Genomic DNA, 21,109 nt, shown 5'->3' on the forward strand with positions numbered 1-21,109 from the left:
CTATAAAATTTGTCTTATATTCTTACATCTCTAAATTTGTCACAATGTTTGCAATTAATGAAATATAAATAAAAGCTTTCATAAAGTTGCCAAAATAGTTTTTGTTAAGTTAAAGATATGTTCAAAATTTGAAGTGAGCGTAATTTAACCTTTACCTTACTGGCGACAATAGATTCTACCAATTTGTGTGACGAGTACCTACCAAAACAAGCCGACCGTGTGATCATGGTCTGCACTGTTCGCTAACATACTTAGCGCAGTAAGGGTTGGTCTACTGCTCTAACCCAGGCTATTTACCTTATACATGTATCGGTAAATTATTAAATGTACTGTATACGGAATGTGTGACGATGGTCCGCAATACTTCATACTTCATGTATAATAAATATATCACGCGCAAATCCAGGGAAGTGAGTGGGGGGAGGGGGTAGGGGGTCATGACTAATGTTTCAGATAATTTAATGATGTTGAATTGTATTAATATATACAAATATAATATAAAATTATCAAATTAAATTTGGCTAGTATGCGGAACCCCTCTGAGATTTGAATATCACGTGTGAAAAAGCAGCAACACTTTGACTCATGATCCCTCTGAAAAAAGTTAATTTTACCATTTTACCCCTCCCCCTCTCCGCCCCCTTCTTTGGATATCATTTCCCCATGTCGAAATTTTGCGACCCCCTCTGGTTAAAAAATATTTACATCTATATAGTTTGAAGGTAAATGGTTTGTATTCGCCACCGGTTGCCCATATGGGCGTGTCCTCCAGAAAAGTATTAGTTATTTTAGATTTAGGAGGACAGTGCAAGATACAGAAAGTTATTCCATATTCCAATTCCGGAAGCTTCTCCTGGTTCTTTAGTGTGCAAAGTGTTTAGGCACTCATACATTGGACCTCGATTTAAAGTCTCATTCGAAGGACTTGTCAGTTTAGGTGGCGAGCCCGGGAATCAAATCCCAAAAATATCGCGCTCTTACCGATTGAGCTATGCGGGCTGGTTAGAGGCAAAGAAGGTAAATCAACCATAGACCATACATGCCATAGTTTTGAATGCACGGCCAATCGGCTGCATATCTGTATACTTATAAAGAAACAATATATGTCTATAGAAAACACGCCGTTTGATCTCCGTCTGAATACCATGCTACTTAATGGAAATACGAAAGGTGCGCGTGCTATTGCTTTTCACACGCTGATTAATTCAACATGTTTATTAGAAAATATATCTCTTCAATGGAACCGCACGCCAGCCTTTTGTTCAGTAAGCAAAACTATAATCAGTTATCACGAAAACTTCTTACAAAGCCCATATAAACTACAAATTATATTTTCTAACACATTATGTTTTCTACTTAAAAGAACAGATACGAACAAAACACCGTATGTTGCCATAGTTATGAAAGACGCAGCATTCTTTTGTTCTAAAACATTTAATATAGTTCAATTTACATTTACTTTCTGTCAGTAATCAAATATTTGTAACATATGTCATCAAATTAGAACGGCAGAAGAATATCACTTTTGATTAATACATGTACCACAGAAAAAAGCCAACATGATTTCGAAGAAAAGAAATGTAACATATTTTGTGCAAATAAATTGTTTTACGCTAAGATTATATAAAATAACAAAATTGTTACAGGAGTACCTACTAAAGTTATACACGTTTAGTCGATGGCTCGAAACCTAATAAAATACCTAGAAATGACAGAAAATGTTCCGTTTGTTAAACTCTCGAAGAAAGTACATATGCATGTATGTAAGAAAACAGCAGCAACACCAGAAAACAAATTCAATGTTATTCCCTAACAGGTTCGAAATTATACCACCGAGGGTGTTTTTTTGGGGGATGGGGGTGGGGGGTTGGGGGGGGTTGGGGGTCATGATTACCGCTTGTATGTGGACCACCAAATTTCAGTCAGTTTTAATGTTTGACATAAAATCTGTACACCGCTAACGATAAATGAGCCGCGTCACGACAAAACCAACATAATGGGTTTGCAAAACCTCAATACATGCACTTTAGAAAATCTTTTTCCCGCATAGTTTTTTTTCTCCTAGCAGGCAGTTTAAAATCGGTTTGTTTACAGATGTTAAAGTTTGATAACAAAATGTTACACGGTTAAGCAAATTCTATATTACAACTCAGCATGCTTATATTCGATATATCTAGCTTAGAACGGAAAGACAGAGGGACTAATGGTGCTTAATTGATACATTAACAATTAGCCTGAAGGCACGCGCGATGTGATGTGATGAGAAATTAATATCATTAAAAGTTACCAAACTGTTACATCCCACAAGCGTCTGAATCAATAACATGTAAAAGAAAATTGACAGTATTTTTATTAGGATGTCTGATGTTATATCGCATGTGTAAAAAATATGACTAAGCGGTGGCCTAGTGGTTAGTGCCGTCCGGTTAGCTCAATAGGTATAGCCTTGGACTGTGAATCGGGCGACCCGGGTTCGATTCCTGGACGGTACAGGTCACTTTCGTTGTGATTGGTCATGAAATCTTTTCTATGGTCATTCACACAGTACCTCTGCTCTGGCATGTATAGAAATTATCAGTTCCTCTGAAAGTGAAGGTAACTAGTACTGGTAAACTGCTTGACAGCCTGCCCAGAAACGATGTAGTACATTTTATGTTTATTATACATTTTTCCCTTTTTTGACATTACATTTTGGAAGAAAAAGTAGTCCGACAGACATCAGTGAAAATACGGAATTTATGTTGCACTGCAGTGAGAAATACAAATGTAATTTATTTACATAAAAATACGGAAAAAGTAATTTATACGCATTTTATTTCAACAATATTTCTCAAGTACCTATACTTTGGAAAAGGGAAGTAATCACGTAAACACTCAAAAAAATTATTTGTAACAGTTTTTTCCCCTGGTTTACAGTGCTTGAAGTAACATTTATTTTAAAAACATTTTTTATTTCTTTTTTTTCACAAAATAATTATGGAACGATTACAGACTGATTCAATTTCATAAAAGACTTGCTTCTCGTTTCCATCTAGAAATAACTTTCTGAAAAACGCGGATTAGTGTATCGTAGATTTGTCAAAATTCTGATTCAATGTGTTTGTCTGTAAAATATTGGTACCTATCGTTTCAATAGCCGTTAATAGGGATTAGAACCAGTATGATGAGGAACATGCCAGCCTATTCTACTTAAATGTGCAAAGAGACCAAATATTATTCTCAATGTTTAATCAAACAGTCAGAAAAACTTACAGTATTTAAGTCCGACAAACGCTAATGTACTAATTACTATGTGAATGACTTCCAAGGCGTGTGTCCTCGGCGAGTACATAATGTACACATTTTAATGAATTATTTTCATGGTGGTGAACAATATTCAAGAATTATTTTGTATTTTATTGCTAAAATGCCTGATTATAATAGTAAAGTAAGTGTTACATTATAAAATTGATTGAATCTTTATCAAAATTTGATTATGGAAAGAGATATTTTCAACAAGAAAATATTTATAAGAAATCATGCCATTTGATCAATTTGTACAAAAAAGGGGTTTGTGGTGACTTAAATAAATACTTCAAACAGTTTTGTAACCATAATTTATGTTGTTACCAAGATACTTTCAGGGAAAATTAACTTAAACCTTGTTAACATCCATATACATGTATACTAAATATTGTCATTTATCTATTTACATATACATGTATAACACAAGAATATAACTGTCATCTCTGACGTTGATCAATATTTGTAATATGTTGTTTTTTATATACAATCTGACATCTTCAAAACCTTATAACAAATGTTCCTCTTAATCAATAAAGATGTTAAAGGCACATTATGTCTCAGAAATGCTATCATTTTGATTTCCCAAAAACAGCTTTGTTTTTGGTATCTTTAATTTAAAAAAGAAATACTCATTTGCCATGTACATAAACTATCTTTTGCGAACTTTGTTATGTTGGCAATTGGTCATGGTTGGTTACCCATGGTATATATTCCGTACATACTACATAGATAATAGATGATGTAGAATGTACGGAATATATACCATGGGTAACCGACAAATACAATTGGTATAATTATAGTGAATTAAGGACGTTTTCGGGAGTTTTCATATAGACATATAGGCAAAATTAAAACTGTTCAATAGAATTCCTTTACATTTGTCATGTTAGAATATGATAACAGAAACATTTAAAGCGAAAAAAGTTGGGGTCACCGGTCTTGTTTTTTTTAATCAGAACTTTCTACTTAATTGAGGTCATTTCAAGGGCAGATAACTTATACATACTTAAATGAATTCTTGTTTTTACTTCTGAATTATGTTTTTCTTTTTATTGTTGATTACTAGACATAATAACATGCAATTCCTTATATCATTTCTGTTATTTTTTTTCAATGAAAATAAAGATACTTTAAATTCTTAAAAAATAAGCCATTTTTTAAGAAAAAAAATGCACAGGTTAAAAGAAGAAGTGGAAAAAAAACTATCCACTCTAAATTCCTTCTTGAAATTTTGCATATCAACTAAAATTTAGGTAAGCCTCATGAAATTAAGAAAAAAAATGTATTGTTTCCTTTCAGTGTAAATTATCTGCCCTTGAATTTAACGAAAAAGTCCAATTCAAGGGCAGATAACTCGAAAATGAGAACGGTGACCCCATTTTTTTTTCGTTTACAATGTTTCTGTTATCATATTCTAACAACATGCCAAGTTTAAAGAAATTCTATTGAACAGTTTTAATTTTGCCTATATGTCTATATAAAAACTCCCGAAAACGTCCTTAATATTTTGTATGGAAGTCAAAATACTACATTGTTTACATTTTGCTACCTTTACGACACATGACTACATGTTCGGCGCTATTTCTTCAGTAGATAAACATCTTACATGCTCTAAATCCATTATCAAAATATTATTAAACACAGGATTTCTAAGGCATAATGTGCCTTTAAAATGTCAGTTTTCTTATAAAGTAGTTTAACTGTATCTTATAGAGAATAAAAGCAATGTTTTGTTTCAATTTGTGCGTTTACAATGGTATTGTGTATCAATTGCATAATGTAATTGATACTTTTCCGGCTTTACGGGTGATGGAGAATCCAAGATGCTCAGGGGCCCTGTTCCCCACCTCCTCACCCCTCTCACACACACATATATACCTTGGTATAATAAGGGTTCAACATAGCACCTGGGTAGATTCAATCGACCGCCCGTCAATAAACTGGATAACTTTCACCACACGTAAAATAAATCACAGTCCCCTGTGGAATTTGAGTGTGCACCAACACACAGGGACAAGTATCCGCCATCTATGATATAAAACACATTCGACCTCGCATGCTTCAGGGATATAATGATTAAATGATTAAATTTAGCTATTTTTACCAGGAATAAACACATGAACCAGGCATGTTTTAATATATTCACTTTATTTTTGAACCTTAAAAGTACAACAATTCCGTAACAGATGCCATTAAATTACATGTACATTAACCATATTTAATGTAAAGGTTAGTAACATATGATCATTAAAATGGCAGATCTTTTAAGAAGTATAAAATTGTTTACAGTTAACAGACGAAATAAAACAGCGTCTGGTCAGTCGGTGAACTTTTTTGAGAATTGTTGTCCATATCTTATCTGTCTTTACTTATTTATGATGTAGAAGTAGACTTTTAACTAGATCATTTTCGGTCATTTATCAGGAGTTTTTCCCCCGGCATTTATCTCTTTACTGTTAATCTTACATCAGTTAATTGCCGACCACAAAGGTAAGTTATCCTGAAATAAAGTTTAAGGTCCAAAAAGCCTTAAAAAAATAAAACTTGAAAGTATTTTATGGATCAGCTGGGACACTTAAAATAAAATGGTATGCAAAAATGTATTGAGTCATACCCACTCCCCCCCCTAAGAAAGTAAATGAATAAAAGAAAATAAAAAAAGGAAAAAGAATGAAAATCGTATTTTTGAGCTATTCTCAGCTCTCAGACCGATTTAAGTTATTTTTGGTCATTTTTCACAATTAGAATAATTATTCTCAAAGAACGGAGTGAGCTAATGAACACAAGTTATTTGTCTAGATCTGCATCAACTAGAACATTTTAATCTCAAAAATCCAGTCCCGTCATGTCTTTTAACCTCAGTTAAGTCCCTTTAATGCACCATTAATGAGTTTTTTTGTTTGTTTGTTGTTTTTCTTTTTAGTCGTCCGCCAATCAAATGTTAGTTGTCCGGTTGAAGAAGGAATCCATTGAAATGTGTGTGGAAGCAACATCCGGCAAGAGTAGCGGAATTTCGTAGCTGGCCAACCTTGACGTAGACTTTGTCACCCGGATGTAAATGTACAACAACGCTAGCAGAACGCCCTGACCAACGATCGTTATTATCGTCCATCCAAACGTATCCAACCTGCTCCGTGTTCCTCATCATAAACAGGTGAAGCTGTAAATACATATGCATACGCCGGTGATTAACATCTGCGTTTGTTTTATCTTTACAGGACGAATACGTGCTTTTGTTTTATTATATTATTATATTGACAGGTTATATGGTCCTATATAAACAGTTGTTTGTTTATATAAACCGGGCAGCTAGTCGAGGGTTATATTGTATATGTTGTGTCAAGAATCTTTATAAAGAATTTATAACTCAATAGACTTTCTTTTTTAGAGAAAAAAAAGAGATTTCTTCAAAAAATTACACCAGTCGTGTATATAAAACTATATAAACATCACGGTTGTCCAATGAAAAGCGACGTTACAAACGTGCAGCATTATACGATAATTTATAATACTGCTCCCTCGTATGAATGAGTTCAGTCTCTGACGGGATTCGAACCCAAATCAGTAGAGGGCAAAATGGTTTGTAGTTAACAATCACGGAAGCTAAAGTAAATAATTTGAATCAGGGTTTTTACTCCGGTCAATTGCTCATGATATTGCTGATATTGAAATTCATTTCTAAATGTACACATGTACACACATTTGCTAGTTCACATATAATTCTTTTTCACATATTCATGAAGCAAAATTTTTATACTGTTTCAACCGATGAGCTACAATGCATTTGACAAAATTATTATATTATAAAAATACTGACCCAGTTTCCGACTGCCTTTTTTGGAGACGCGGCAAATAGGTGGAAATTGTAAGTGCCTGCCACCTTGGCAACGAATATTCCACTTTCAGGATCATAATCTTCGCCAATATTTGTTACAGCCGTGTCAAATTTAACTTCGGTGCCTGTTGGCGGATTGACCATACTGGTCGACAACTCTGCCATAAAAGCCACTGACTTCCTCTCTGGAACATAATAAATAAGATATTGGTATATAGACAGTGTTCATCGAACTTCAAAAAAGTATACAAAAAATTTAAAAAAAAACAACAAAAAAACAAACAAAAAAAAAAAACAACAATAATCGTGTGTGTATGTATATATAAGTTCCTTGAAAATTACCTGAAATTATATAGAAAATACATCGAAATCTTAGCAAACATAAACAACAACAAAAACACTTACATTATCTACAGTTTAAATACAATAAATTAGTTTAACGATTAGTTTCGATATATATATAAAGTAATTACCTTGGTTATGCTTCACATCTTTCTGTAATTTTTCAAGTTTTGTTTCAAGGTCCACCAGTTGTCTAACAACTTTGTAATCATAGTCGTACCTGGACAAACATTGTCCGGGTTCGATATCCAAGCCGCCCTCAGCACGGTTCAAAAATGCTAAAGCCACACTAATAACAAGTAAAACTAGCATGATTTTTTTCGAATGTTGGCACAAATTTCTATTAAGAAATATTTGAACTTGACTGCTGATGTTCTTGGCTATTTATACCAAAATATCGTTATTAGATTAGAAGGCATGGAGCCATATAACTTACAGGCCAATTATACCTAAGAACACTAGATCATTTCTATCTGTTTGTAACATAAATGAACTATCTTTTGCTTTCTTTACTCTGTTGGCTATTGGTCTGATTATAGTAAATTAGTATTTTGTATAGAAGTCAAAATACAAGTACTACTTTGTTTACATTTTGCTACCTGACACATTACTTCACATTCAGCGTTACTTTCTTCAGTCGTTAAACATCTTACATGCATTAAATCTATCATTAAAACATTATTTAACACTTGTAAACATTTCTTAGCAAACAAAAAATATGGATTTCTTAGGCAGAATGTGCCTTTAACTATTTTTTTTCCCAAAACAAATGGCTTTACGGTAACAGAATTTTTGAAATATAATATCTGGTCCGCGATTTTTGCTTTTGGGTATTTTCCGTTCGCAAATTAACTTCAGCATTTTTGAAGGTTTGATAACTTTTATATATTTTTTCTGTATAGTGAGTTTGAAAATAATGACATAATTTGAGGCGCATAGCAAAATACAAAAACAAAACAACAACAACAAAAAAAAACAGACATAACTTCTTCATAATAACTATATACGCTAGATCTTTTAAATCCCCATTATGACCCAGAAACAAATAGTTTATAAAAGATAAAAACAACAACAGGAACAACAGGAAAAACAACAACAACATGGCGTGACCATCAAAACATCGTGACCTTGAGTCATGAGTGTACATGTACTGTAGGCGATTTAATGTTCATAACTTAACTGTAATTGAATAAGACGCCAAGGAGCAAATTAATTTAACTTGTATTGTTTTGTTCTGTTCAACATGAACGGAAAGAACTTTTGTATTTAGAAACAATGGCATGTTTCATTCAGAGGTCTTGACCCACTTTACAGAAACAACTTCAGCAAATTCAGCAAAAAGTGCTTTTCATTAAATTTGATTAAAAATTGATAAAATGATTTTAGGTACATTTTATGCATCATCAGTGAAAGGTTAAAGGAATATTATGCACGCCAAAGGGTATATAGTGAGTGAACAGGTAAAGGTCAAAATAAGTTTTCATTTTGCAATATTTCTTTTCAATTTATAATTTACCTGGCATGAACGATAAATAACTCGCGTGACCAAAGGAAATTTCTGTGAATGTCAATCAGAATGTATCTATAAAATTCAATTTATAAAAAGAGTGGGGACAGTCTTTTTATATTTTAGGCATATTTATATTTTATCTTAAGCATTTACCAATATCAACTGTTGGTCAGTCACCATTAAAACAGTCAATCTTTTGAAATAAAAAGTCAATTCAGCTAAACCTAATAAAATGAAATAAATTCCCGAATATTTAGGTCTTTTAGTGATTGAAGGGCGGATGGACCCTTATTATGCATGGAATATACACGCGGGATGCATTAGCAAGACAAATTATCATGTTTTTTTTTACCAAATATATTTTTTTCTCTCAATCGTCAAAGATATGTTACTTTATTATCTAAACGTTACAATATATAATCTATCTAATAACAAAACAAAACTTAAACTAAATATGATACATATCTGAAAGTTTGAAATACAATTTTACATGGTTTGTCATGGCAACAGCAGTTTATATATATTTTCATTCAGTGACGAACAAAAATCACGTAAAGATGATATGAACATTGATTTTTGTCTGCTTTAAGTTTCTTTTCTTTTAAAGCAGCACGCCTCCAGATTCATGATATTTTCTTGACGATTTTGAAAATGTATTTAAAAACATAATATTGTGAAGTAACCAGAAGGAAAAAATTAACACATTATCAAAGACACTTGAAACACACGTAAATTACCAAAAAAGAGGTTACAATATGCAAAAAAAAACTCTTAGTACGTTAGTAACGCAGTAGAAATATTGTTACAAAAACTGAAAAATCAGTCATTAACCACACAAAACATGTAAATTATAACTTGAATCTTGAATCTTTTTACTTTTTTTCTAAAATATCAGTACCGTTTTCTAAAGTTTGATTTTATTGACACACTTTGGCTCATCTGGAGGCATGCTGCTTTCAAAGAAATAATGAAAAATCTTATGATATATTCACCTTTATCTCGTGCAAATCGATTTCAAAATACTGTATATTACTAATCGGTGAGATATGATTTATTTACCTCATTACATGTATCTAATTCACTGTGAAATAAAAAAAAATAAAACACGAAATTGTGATTCACCAATCACATTAAAAATATGAGTTAAATCTTTTAATTGATCTATTCAAACTGTTCAAAAGTCAACAAAGGGAAATTCCATAAAAGATATATAATGTTATAATTGTTTTATTGGCATCATACATGTATATTAAATGACACAGAATTCAAATTTCATATATGAATAGGGAATGGATATCAGTTTGAGTTGACAAAAAAAAAAATATGAGTTGACAAAAACTGAAAATTCACTCTTACATCTTCTGAGTGTTTCTGTTCATAGATTATCATGATCCGAATAAGATATACATATGTTTCGTGTTTATTTAAGGTACAGAACAACATATGTAGAGCAACTACCCTTTGGAAGACAAATATTGTGGTTGTTTTATAGAGGTTAGAATTATTGAAAGGCTTACTTTTGGGAGAGTTGATAATATTGTTGTAAAGAGGTTATTCCTCTGCAAAGGTTGCACTGTAAACTAAATTCACCTTTCTATCAGCTACACTAACAACTGTGACAGAATACTGCTGAATAACAAAAAAGCCAACATAACGCTATAACTCGTTTATGGCTATCTCAAAGCTTGTCTATGTCGTACATAAATGGTCATAAGCGAAATTAGCGTTACAAGCAATGTTCAATATATAATTTGGATCACCCACACGGACACACACGCACACGTACACACGCACACATATGTACACGTATACATAGACACTTATTCAAAGAATTTAACACATAGTTATCATACGTACTGCTCAACATATTGTGAAGAATTATTTACAGCTCACAGAATCTTTTAGAAGACAGCTTGCCTAGTAGACTGAAAGCGCTCAATGAAAATTTGACACGTGACGTAGTAATGGCTGCGTTGATTATAAAGCTAAGTTCAACGACACAACGAACTAAAGGTAAACTAAATGTAGTGCAATTTGAAATAGGTACTCAAAAATTAATATAAAATTTACGTATTTTAAGACCAGCACAAGTTGCCTTCCACTCTTACCTCATGTATAGGCAGCAACCTATCTCTGCATATATATGTATATACATGTATAATTTACTCCACTATTTACAGTATCAAAATTGTGTATGCTATAAATGTACAATGTACATGTGTTATAATATTGCTCTATATTTGAAAACGATTGTAATGTCACGTGACGTAGACCATTAACAATATTTATAATTTTTCTATTATTGCACTACACCCTTTTAAATCATTGACAAATCTTCAGTTTTTAAGCGATGCTTATTAGATAAGATCCTTATCATTTAAAAAATTGAGATAACAATGTCTTTTCACCAACTATTTATATTTTAATGGGAAGTAAAAAAAAATCTGTTACAGTTTTTAATGACGTGTAAAATATTTCACACGAAAACAAACAACAAAACCCCGATCTTTCAGACAATAATATTAGACAAAATTTTGCCCAACAAGCAGTTAGGCAAAAATATGAAACAAAATTTTGGCTTACGAGTTTTTAGGCAAAAAATATAAAAACAAGTTTTGCCTAACGAGTTTTTAGGCAAAAATATAAAACAAATACTAGCAAACTGCTTCGTTGTATTTAAACATAACTGTAATATGCATGCTTATTTTTCCGTGCTGCACACTATTTGGTGACTTTATTTATTAAATTTGTAATAAAAAATAGTCCCGAAAGTCATTCCCAATAGATTCTTCTAATTTCATCTACGTATGACCCACTATATATAAGAAATAATCGCTCAAAATTTATGCGTATAAAATTTAAATCTTAATCGATCAGAAATTAAATCAAATGTCGGAAGATTCTATATTTAAACAGTTTAATTATAGTAAAATACTATTCGTGAACAACGACTTATGTTTTGATGCCATTTGGTCAATTCCTACGCATCAAAACTTCAAACCCGTGTTAAATATGAATTGCCTCCAAAGTGATAAATAAATTTATACTTTTCAAAAGAAAGAAAAATAATGATAAAGAAATAAATAAGTAATTATATATATATGAGTACAATATTCTCACCATGATCATTTCTACCATGTTACCGAGCATGAGCTTTGTCTGCATATCTAGGCATGCTTTAGGTAAATTCTATGGATAGTCGGTCCTTAGGGCTAGTTAACCCCTTCATTTGTACACATCTTAAACATTATTACATTGAAAAGTTGTTCAATTTTCAAAGAAATACACCATTATAACGATTAATCTGGAGGCATGCTGCTTTCAAAAATGCAAATATATTTTATTCTAAATGGAACGAAAGGTCTAGTCAATTTTAAAGAGAACCTAAATTTGATCCGGTACATCCCCAGTGTGTATATTTTCTCGTAACCAGTCCGGGACAGGATATCCAAACATTATGAAGTCATATTTCATTACATTCCATATCTTCTGCATCAACCAGCCGGGTAACGGTTTATATACCTCCTCAACCATGGTATGGGTTCTTCTCACAGAGTAATTGTCATTTCGTCCCGGAAACTCAGCATCTATATTTAGACTTTTAAAAATATAGTCCATATCTCTATTGATATGTTCATATTTCCCGATATAATCATATTTTACCGCGCAGGGATTACACAACACGTGAGTTGGTACAAAATGCTCATTTACATACAAGTTTTCATCATACAAATCAGACCACCAGACCAGAAATTCTTCGAAAAATACCGATCTACTTTCATAATCGATTTTCATTTTATGAAGTTGGTCCAGTTCAGGATGGCTTCCGTAGAAAAGAGAAACTCTTTTATTGAATTCTTGTCTGTTAACAGGATTTGGATGTAGGAATTTACTCATGTAACCAGACAGAAGTCGTTCTATTGGATCTCTTGTGGCAAAGAACTTTGTATATGTTGACATAATTTCTTTTTGCTTTTCCTCATCGAAGTCTTTAATATACTTAAACTCTTTGTCATGAATGTTATAAACTTCGTATCCACCTATCGTCGGAACTTCAGATTTAGGTATAATTCCCATCATGCCTAGGATAGTTCTCCTAAAGTTTGTACTCGCAACTTTCGGTAGGTAGCACCAGACTGATTTCGTCTTCTCAATGACCATTAAGTGTTTCCAATATTCGTTTTCAAATGATTGGGCGTTAGGCAAGGTGATGTTTTGTTCCTTCATCTCTCTGCATATTTTATCTACTCTTTCTGTACGGGCTTTCATCTCCTCTGCTAAAGCCTGAAATAAATATACTTCTTATTAAATTGGGCCTTCGTGACCGAGTTGTTAAGGTCACTCACTTAATTAAAACTACTTGGCCTTCACACCTGTGGGTTCGAATTTTGATTTCTTTTATGTGAGAAAGCAATCCAGGTCGCTTACGGAAGATCGATGACTAGACCCAGGAATCCGCTGTGCCTGAAATATTGCACTAAGGGGTACCTGAAGTCTACGTCATCCAGTGAATGTTTGAATATCGCCATATGACCTTTGATGTGTCTGTGTGAATTAAAATCCAACAAACACACGTATAATGGTCATATAATGAATATTAACATTTTATAATCTAAGTGCATAATATAATTCAAGAATAAGTAAGAGTTTCCTCGTGTAAGAAATAGTACAGCGGTAAGCCTGTGAATTTTATTTTAATTAGGGAGATTCCAGATTACCCTGATGATAGAAAGGCAGTGCAAACATTACAAAGTGCTGGATAAGTAAAGTGATATTTTGCATTTGCCAGTGCTTGTTTTGAAATGAGTTTGTTGACATAAAGAAAAAACCCTTCATTTAACCCTTTACCCCATATATATGCAAAACAACGCACTTTCGACCCCCCCCCCCCCTCTTTTAGGCATCAAATAGTGAAAAAATGTCCTGTTTGGGCCCCAAACACATGTTTTCGTTTGAGAAATGTTGCTAAAAAAAGTGAGCACTTTTTCGGCGCCGCCCCCCATCCAAAAGATACATCAGGGGGTTGCCAGAAGGGGGATGTGCCCCCTTCTGTTTTGGGTGGGGGTGAAGGGGGGTAGTCCCCCTCATCGCCAAGAAAAAATTGGACTTGTGATAGGCTTAAAATGACCCCAGGTCGATCATAAGGTAACGTGTAACCAACGCTGAAAAGCCTTTGACTCTATCTCAATTCCTTGAGAAGTTGCAGCACTTTGAAATAAATTTTGATGGAAAAAATCAAGGCAAAATAGCGATTTTTTGGCAATTTTGAGATGTCCCCTCGTTGCCATGGTAACAGAAAATTTAAGACTGAGCATGTCGTTACAAAGGCAATGGTCCAGTCAACATTTGTGCCAAGTTTGATTAGTATTGAAGCATTTTTCATAGTTTCATAGCAGTTTGAACTTGTAACAGGAGGCTTTTCAATGAAAACGGCCATTTTTCACAATATACTCATGAGAGAAAGGGTTAAGTAAAAAAATTAAAAATGTTACAAAACAACAATTTTTCACCAAAATTAGGTGAAGGACCACATGTTAACATAGAAAAACTAGATTTTGGGTAATTCCAAAGTTTTTCATCATTTTTTGTTAACCCTTTACCTCATATACGCGAAACAACGCACTTTCGACCCCTCCCCTCTGTTAGGCCTCAAATAGTGAAAAAATGTCCTGTTTGGGCCCCAAACACATGTTTTCGTTTGAGAAATGTTGCTAAAAAAAAGTGAGCACTTTTTCGGGGCCGCCCCCCCCCCATCCAAAAGATACATCAGGGGGTTGCCAGAAGGGGGCTGTGTCCCCATCTGTTTGGGGGGGGGGTTGAAGGGGGACGGTAGTCCCCCTCATCGCCAAGAAAATTTTGGACTTGTGAGAGGCTAAAAAAGACCCCAGGTCGATCATAAAGTAACGTGTAACCAACGCTGAAAAGCCTTTGACTCTATCTCAATCCCTTAAGAAGTTGCAGCGCTTTGAAATAAATTTTGATGGAAAAAAATCAAGGCAAAATAGCGATTTTTGGCAATTTTGAGATGTACCCTCGTTGCCATGGTAACAGGAAATTTAAGACTGAGCATGTCGTTACAAAGACAATGGTCCAGTCAACATTTGTGCAAAGTTTGATTAGTATTGAAGCATTTTTCATAGTTTCATAGCAGTTTGAACTTGTAACAGGAGGGTTTTCAATGAAAACGGCCATTTTTCACAATATGCTCATGAGGGAAAGGGTTAAACAATAACCATGATTGAAATGGGTCACGGATTTGAAGACTATTCCTGTGAATTATAGTTGCTATGATGCAATGTAAAGACTCCGATATATAAATTTAAGGGTTCTCTTAGCAGTGATACTAAAAAATGAAAGGTAACCATGCAGTTGATAAGATGTGAGCATCTTTGTAAATATTAAACAGTGAAATATATAGCTTGATTTATTGTTAAAGATATAAACATTTTATTTCGACTGTTTGATGTATGAAAACTGTATCAACTGTTTGATGTACGAAAATTGTTTTCGGTATACCTTTTCCTCTTCGGTCGGTGGTTGAGTAGTTTTAACTTGAGCTGCTTCGCTTTCAACGGATCTTTTTATCATCAAGAAAGGGTCGCCCCCACTAAGGATAGATGTATCATTGTTCTTAACATCTGAAAATTTAAAACATGAAGAAGAACTTTTATTTGTACTAAAGCCATAAAAAGAGCCGTTGACAAAGCATCAATATATATACAAATGTACATACAAAAATAGAAACATGGCAATACGTGACATGAAGTCGAGATTGCATGTGTATTCACGGGAAATAATTCTTTGGTAAATGGGAAAATAACTCATACACTTTAAGCTGATTCACTGTAGGTGTCTTATAAAATTAGCAAACCAAAAAGCTTCAAGGAAAAAGATTAAACGAAAAGTGGTTTCACATGACATCTCGCTTGGGAGAGGCAGAATAATGTTAATATTACAATAAGACAAAACATATTAATTTCTATATAGTAATATGGTTAAGTAGGTTGAATGCGCCTAGATAATATGTTGATATCATTTACGGATTTTGCTCTTTCTTGGAAAGGGGCGCTATCAAATGATACATAGTTCTTTCAAAAGTTAAGGTCTTTAAAACCACATGTGAAACATTTGATAGTATCACCTACTTCTCGATTGTTCAGGTTAGTTAACTAATATTTACCTATTACATAAATAAAGTAACATGAATAAATAAATTAAGAAGAGAGGCAATGTGAATTCAATATTTTTACTAAATAAATACATCTATCAAAAGAAATGTCCTTTTTAAGAACAATTCATTTATCCTTGGATACCGTAGACTTCTATCCAAAGTTTTTCAGTGGACATAAACCTGCGAAATGAACATTTTGGCTAACCCTTAAAAATTTTAATGTCATACACTGTACATTGGAATATTTAGACGTTTTATCGCTTTATATAAAAATAACATGAAATTGAAATATGATCGTATGAAACTTTTGAGTTTAATTTGTAATCTATAAGATAATCTCTTCAGTATATCTGACGAAAACAATTTAACAGAAGCACGATCAATTTCCATGAATGTAAATATTATAAACCTAGCAATGTTGTTTAAAACCATAAATTCCAATCTGTTTGTTGATTAGAAAACATGTTGTTTTCATTAACAAAAAATTTAATTGATTCTAACTGAGGTTAAATTAGGTGAACGTCGTACACAATTTTTGATATATAGTGATGTTTGATTTTTGTTTGTTTGTTTCATTTTACGCCTTTTCCCAACAGTATTTCAGTCATATAGGCGGTTAGTTTCCCAACCATCGTTCCTGGAGAGTTACACCAGTACTAGACTACCTTCCTCCGCGCTAAACTACCAAAGCATCCCCTGGGGATCGAACTCACACCAGAAAGGTAACTGGATTAGAAGTCATCGACTCTAACCCCTCGACCACAGAGGCGGTCCCAGTGTTGTTTGAAACAAACAAGCTACATGTACAAGTTCTTATAAAACCGTTCCTATACAGTTGTAAAGAGTCACGTGGCATTTAAATTCTCCTAAGGTGATATATTTTAAATGAACGCGTTCAAAACTTAAAGCAGGTTTAGACGAGATAACCATTTTAAACGACATAATTATGTACTCACTTAAATACAAATTTTCAAAGAAAAAAATAAAGAAGTGGGCTTCAGACTGGCTGAATGTTATACTAGTATATCATTTGTCAGAAATTATAAAAGAAAAACATATAAACTGCTCTAATCCAAAGTCAAACAATTTGGGTTTAATTTAACTTATTCATTTGATAAAAATGATCATAGACAATAGTATACTTACATAAAGATCCAAACGCAAGGCTACAAAGTCCAACAATAGCTAAAAACCTCGACCATCTGCTAAACCTTCTTCGAAACATACTTTTACTAATATATGATATCCTTAATTTTCTAGATTTACTGAGAAATAAATGCTATTTCTTTTTTATTAAATAAGTTCTTATACACACACTCGGTGATCTGTTCTAAAGTGTGGGAGCGACAAGTAAAAAAGGAAACAATTTTCCGTCGACAGATGTTTTAAGACGTGTAACTTTCAATACCTCTATGGTGCAATTGACAAGAATCGACCTGCCTTCTTCTTGCCTTTTGTTACCGTTACGATATTTCTATAATGAATTCTACAAAATATTTCGTTTATATTTCTTGACGACATATTGTAACAAAAAAGATGCTTTGACAAAATCTTGGATTTTAAAAAAAAGAAGACACTTCGCGCGACAATGATGCTAAAGGTATTGCGATATTGTGAAGCTGTCAATATATGGATTTACTACTTCTTATACAATTGATTTCAACAAAGCAGAATTGTATAAGACAATTTAGATTTGAAGTTTCATTACAATTTGAGACATCTTCTTAAGTTGCTTTTTTTCATATATATAAACATTCAACAATTTGACATAATCTTATAGCATATCTTCTCATTTGTGAAAAGGAATGGCGAATACATGTGTGAATTTAATGATTTAAGAACCATATGTGGAAAAAGTGTATATTGATCTGAATATCAAGGACAGACATTTCATTAAATTGTCATACATCGGAATGGAATGAAGTAAACATGTTACATATATTCCAGTTAAAGAAAAATTTCATGTTCAAGTAATGAGGTGATTTAGCAAGACACCGTTCTGACATCAATAAAATTAACAACTAAAATCTGGCTGAACTTGCTGGCTTTGAAAAAAAATAAAATTGATTTCAGTCGATTAAACAGCTGCAACAGTTAGCTAGAACAGAATTCTGTTCTCACTGAAGCGTCGACAGAAGTTTGCTCTTTGCACACCTATGAAATGCCTCTCGACTCTTGCATATTTTTGTACATCTATTTAATGGTTTTATGCATATGGTTTTTAGTACGATCTGCAAGAAAAACTGTCTAAGTAAAATGTGTTGTTTTTACAATCTGCATAAATGCGTGTCTGCCAAAACCAAAAATGTGTCAATTTGTTTATTAACAATGCTTGCACATGCCAGTCTTTAAAATCTATATGCGGTAAAGAAACTTTTAAAAGGAAATGAAAAGCGCCCAATCAAAAAGTCATGGCAACAGGCTATCAAAATGGTTGAAAATTGATTTCCTGGTAAGGACGTCTAGGAGAAATGTTAATTTTGCACTACTAATATTTCTTATAGTCTACATTTTATTGTCTCAACTCACCAGAAAAGTTTTTGTAACAACCGTTCATCAGCCGGGTACCGAAGCTGTTGATGTAAAATCTATTACACTTAAACCAGGGCTAAAAGAGATGATCAATTCAACAGAAAAGAACGTTCCGTCCATGTTTAATATAGGATACCTCCTCCAGAACAAGCATCTCTGTTCTTCATCTGAAATAGTCGATGCTGCAGTGATGGTCTACACTGCGACAGCAAATTTTGAAAGACGCAAAATAATGCGAGAGACGTGGTTAAATAAAACGCTTTTATCAAATCTAGGAACAACAAAGTTTATCTTCCTTTTGGGAACAGCAAATGAACAAGAGTTGCAATCTGAAATTGATAAAGAATTCAAACAGTATGGGGATATACTACAAGGTGATTTCTTAGACACCTATGCCAACCTTACATTAAAAGGAATAATGGGGCTCAAATGGTTATCAGAAAACTGTAAAAATGCTAAAATCCTGATCAAAGCTGACGATGATATTGTTATCAACGTTTTCAGATTTTATGAAGAAGTTGTCCCAGAAATGAAGCTGCATGATCGGCAAGTCTTCTGTTGGAGAAGTGCAAGAAGTATCATATTCCGCGGAGTAAGACATAAATCATACTTGCCAAAGAACTATTTTTATGGTCAACATTCATACCCATTATACTGTAAGGGACCATTCGTGTTTATGTCATTTGACCTTGTTCCACTAATTCTGAAGTCGGCATCAATTACTCCATTCCTTTGGTTAGAAGATGTCTACCTATATGGATTGGTCATGCAAAACATACCTGGTATAAGTTACAAACAATATAGGAAAGGGTATGACTTTCATTTAGACATAGCAAATGTAATGGAATGTTTTAACAGGACAGCATGTGAGATGTTTGTAGCAGGGGTCTCCCATGAAGGAGAAATGTTACCTATTTGGACTTCTATGTTAAAACAGAGCCACCGAATATGATCTAATATTATTGCTTATAAAATGTTGTCTAAGAAGCAAATAATATCTTTAATTGTTTAAAATGAATTATCTTATCACGTTTACAAGTGAAATCTGTAGATGTCTTTATTGTTTGATGAAGATTATTATGTTTGAATGTACATTTTAAAGAAAAAAATACTGAATGACTTTAATGAAGTGAATTCAAGCATAGATTAATTAATTGGTTAATTGTTTGGTTGACAATTAGTTAGTTGGTTGTTGTTTTTTTGTGAATTTGATTTGTTGGTTTGTTGCTTGATTGATTGATTGATTGATTGGCTGATTAAATGAAGAGGTGACAATTGTAAAAGTTATCTTAACAATTCTAGAAAATGACTGTTGCTTGCTTGATTTCCTTGTATTGCTACCTTGCTTGCACCATTACTTTATTTCTTCTTTATAATTTATTTCTGTTTATGTTATGTTGTTAAATGTAAGTTTCTTTGGTTCAACCTTTGTCATGTATTGTTTAAAACTGTATGACATTTAATCATTAAAATAACCGAGGTTAGGACATAAAAATGTTCCAATTTTCATTATCTCTTTTGGACAGACTTATTTCAACTGGGTCTTCTTTTTTAGTTGTATTCGTTCCCCGCCCCCATTTCTTTGATTTCGAAGGATCTTCTCTATCCATTTGATTACTATCAAATGTTACTTATTTGCCCTCCTGAATCATCTTCAAAAAGGGTGCTTTTTAAACTGTAAATTGATAGATTAAATTAACGTTCATTTATCAAAACCATTGTTCAATGTATTGTTTTTGTTGTTGCTTTTTATAGTATATCATTTTAATTATACAATATATTGATAAAGTATATACTGAATATCACTTTAATAGTATGAAAATATGAAGCAAAAATTTTGTTTTTGTTTCAAATGACATTTATTCCTTCCAGCTTGTTGCATCAAATTGACAACATTGGCAACTTGATTGTATTTATCTATGCATGTTTTTAATTGTGAATAATTTAGTAAAAATAGCATTGTTGGTTTCCAGCGAGGTTGGAATGTATTTAAATACAAGACTAATTAATTGTTGTCGAGTTATTTTCTCTTTTATGGATTTAAGTAATTATTCAGCAAAGCTCTAGTACAACAATGGATTATCTATCAGCAATATTATTTCTTTAACAAGTGGCCATTGCAAATATAAAGAATTACTTTCAAGCAAAGCACAACTAAAACATATAACATAAAACGTTTGCTTTTTGTATTTGTAACTGTCCGTTGGGTTGATATCCATTAAATATGGCAATTTTCATTTTGAATAAAAACGAAAAAACTGCCAGTGTCGATGTCTACCAAAGCTGTCTAGCCGTAGATCTTTGATGAAAAAAACATAAAAAGTAACGTTTTTTATTCGTTCCCTATGAATACTGGGTTATCAATTATAACATGTGTCACACTGTACCGCTTAATTTAATTAACGATTGAGAACTATGGTGTAAGGTATAATAT

At 32.8% G+C, this 21,109-nt stretch overlaps 3 protein-coding genes across 3 annotated transcripts; 1 reads left to right on the forward strand and 2 right to left on the reverse strand.

Moving 5' to 3' along the window:
* Window positions 1-5,414: 5,414 nt before the first annotated feature.
* Window positions 5,415-7,815, reverse strand: LOC132738784 (collagen alpha-1(VIII) chain-like). Its single transcript, XM_060726379.1, has 3 exons — window positions 7,594-7,815; window positions 7,103-7,305; window positions 5,415-6,445 (listed from the first exon to the last, which is right to left on the reverse strand). The coding sequence occupies exons 1-3, from the start codon at window positions 7,772-7,774 to the stop codon at window positions 6,227-6,229; spliced, it is 603 nt and encodes a 200-aa protein (XP_060582362.1). The 5' UTR covers window positions 7,775-7,815; the 3' UTR covers window positions 5,415-6,226.
* A 1,903-nt stretch (window positions 7,816-9,718) lies between these two features.
* LOC132738795 (carbohydrate sulfotransferase 11-like) lies at window positions 9,719-17,483 on the reverse strand. Its single transcript, XM_060726395.1, has 3 exons — window positions 17,290-17,483; window positions 15,489-15,610; window positions 9,719-13,256 (listed from the first exon to the last, which is right to left on the reverse strand). The coding sequence occupies exons 1-3, from the start codon at window positions 17,366-17,368 to the stop codon at window positions 12,357-12,359; spliced, it is 1,101 nt and encodes a 366-aa protein (XP_060582378.1). The 5' UTR covers window positions 17,369-17,483; the 3' UTR covers window positions 9,719-12,356.
* A 240-nt stretch (window positions 17,484-17,723) lies between these two features.
* LOC132738796 (beta-1,3-galactosyltransferase 1-like) lies at window positions 17,724-20,669 on the forward strand. The gene has a single exon (XM_060726396.1). The coding sequence runs from the start codon at window positions 18,530-18,532 to the stop codon at window positions 19,625-19,627; it is 1,098 nt and encodes a 365-aa protein (XP_060582379.1). The 5' UTR covers window positions 17,724-18,529; the 3' UTR covers window positions 19,628-20,669.
* The last annotated feature ends 440 nt before the right edge of the window (window positions 20,670-21,109 follow it).

The sequence above is a fragment of the Ruditapes philippinarum genome, unplaced genomic scaffold (assembly GCF_026571515.1).
Source record: "Ruditapes philippinarum isolate M1 unplaced genomic scaffold, ASM2657151v2 ctg1078_1_1_1_1, whole genome shotgun sequence".
NCBI lineage: Eukaryota > Metazoa > Mollusca > Bivalvia > Venerida > Veneridae > Ruditapes > Ruditapes philippinarum.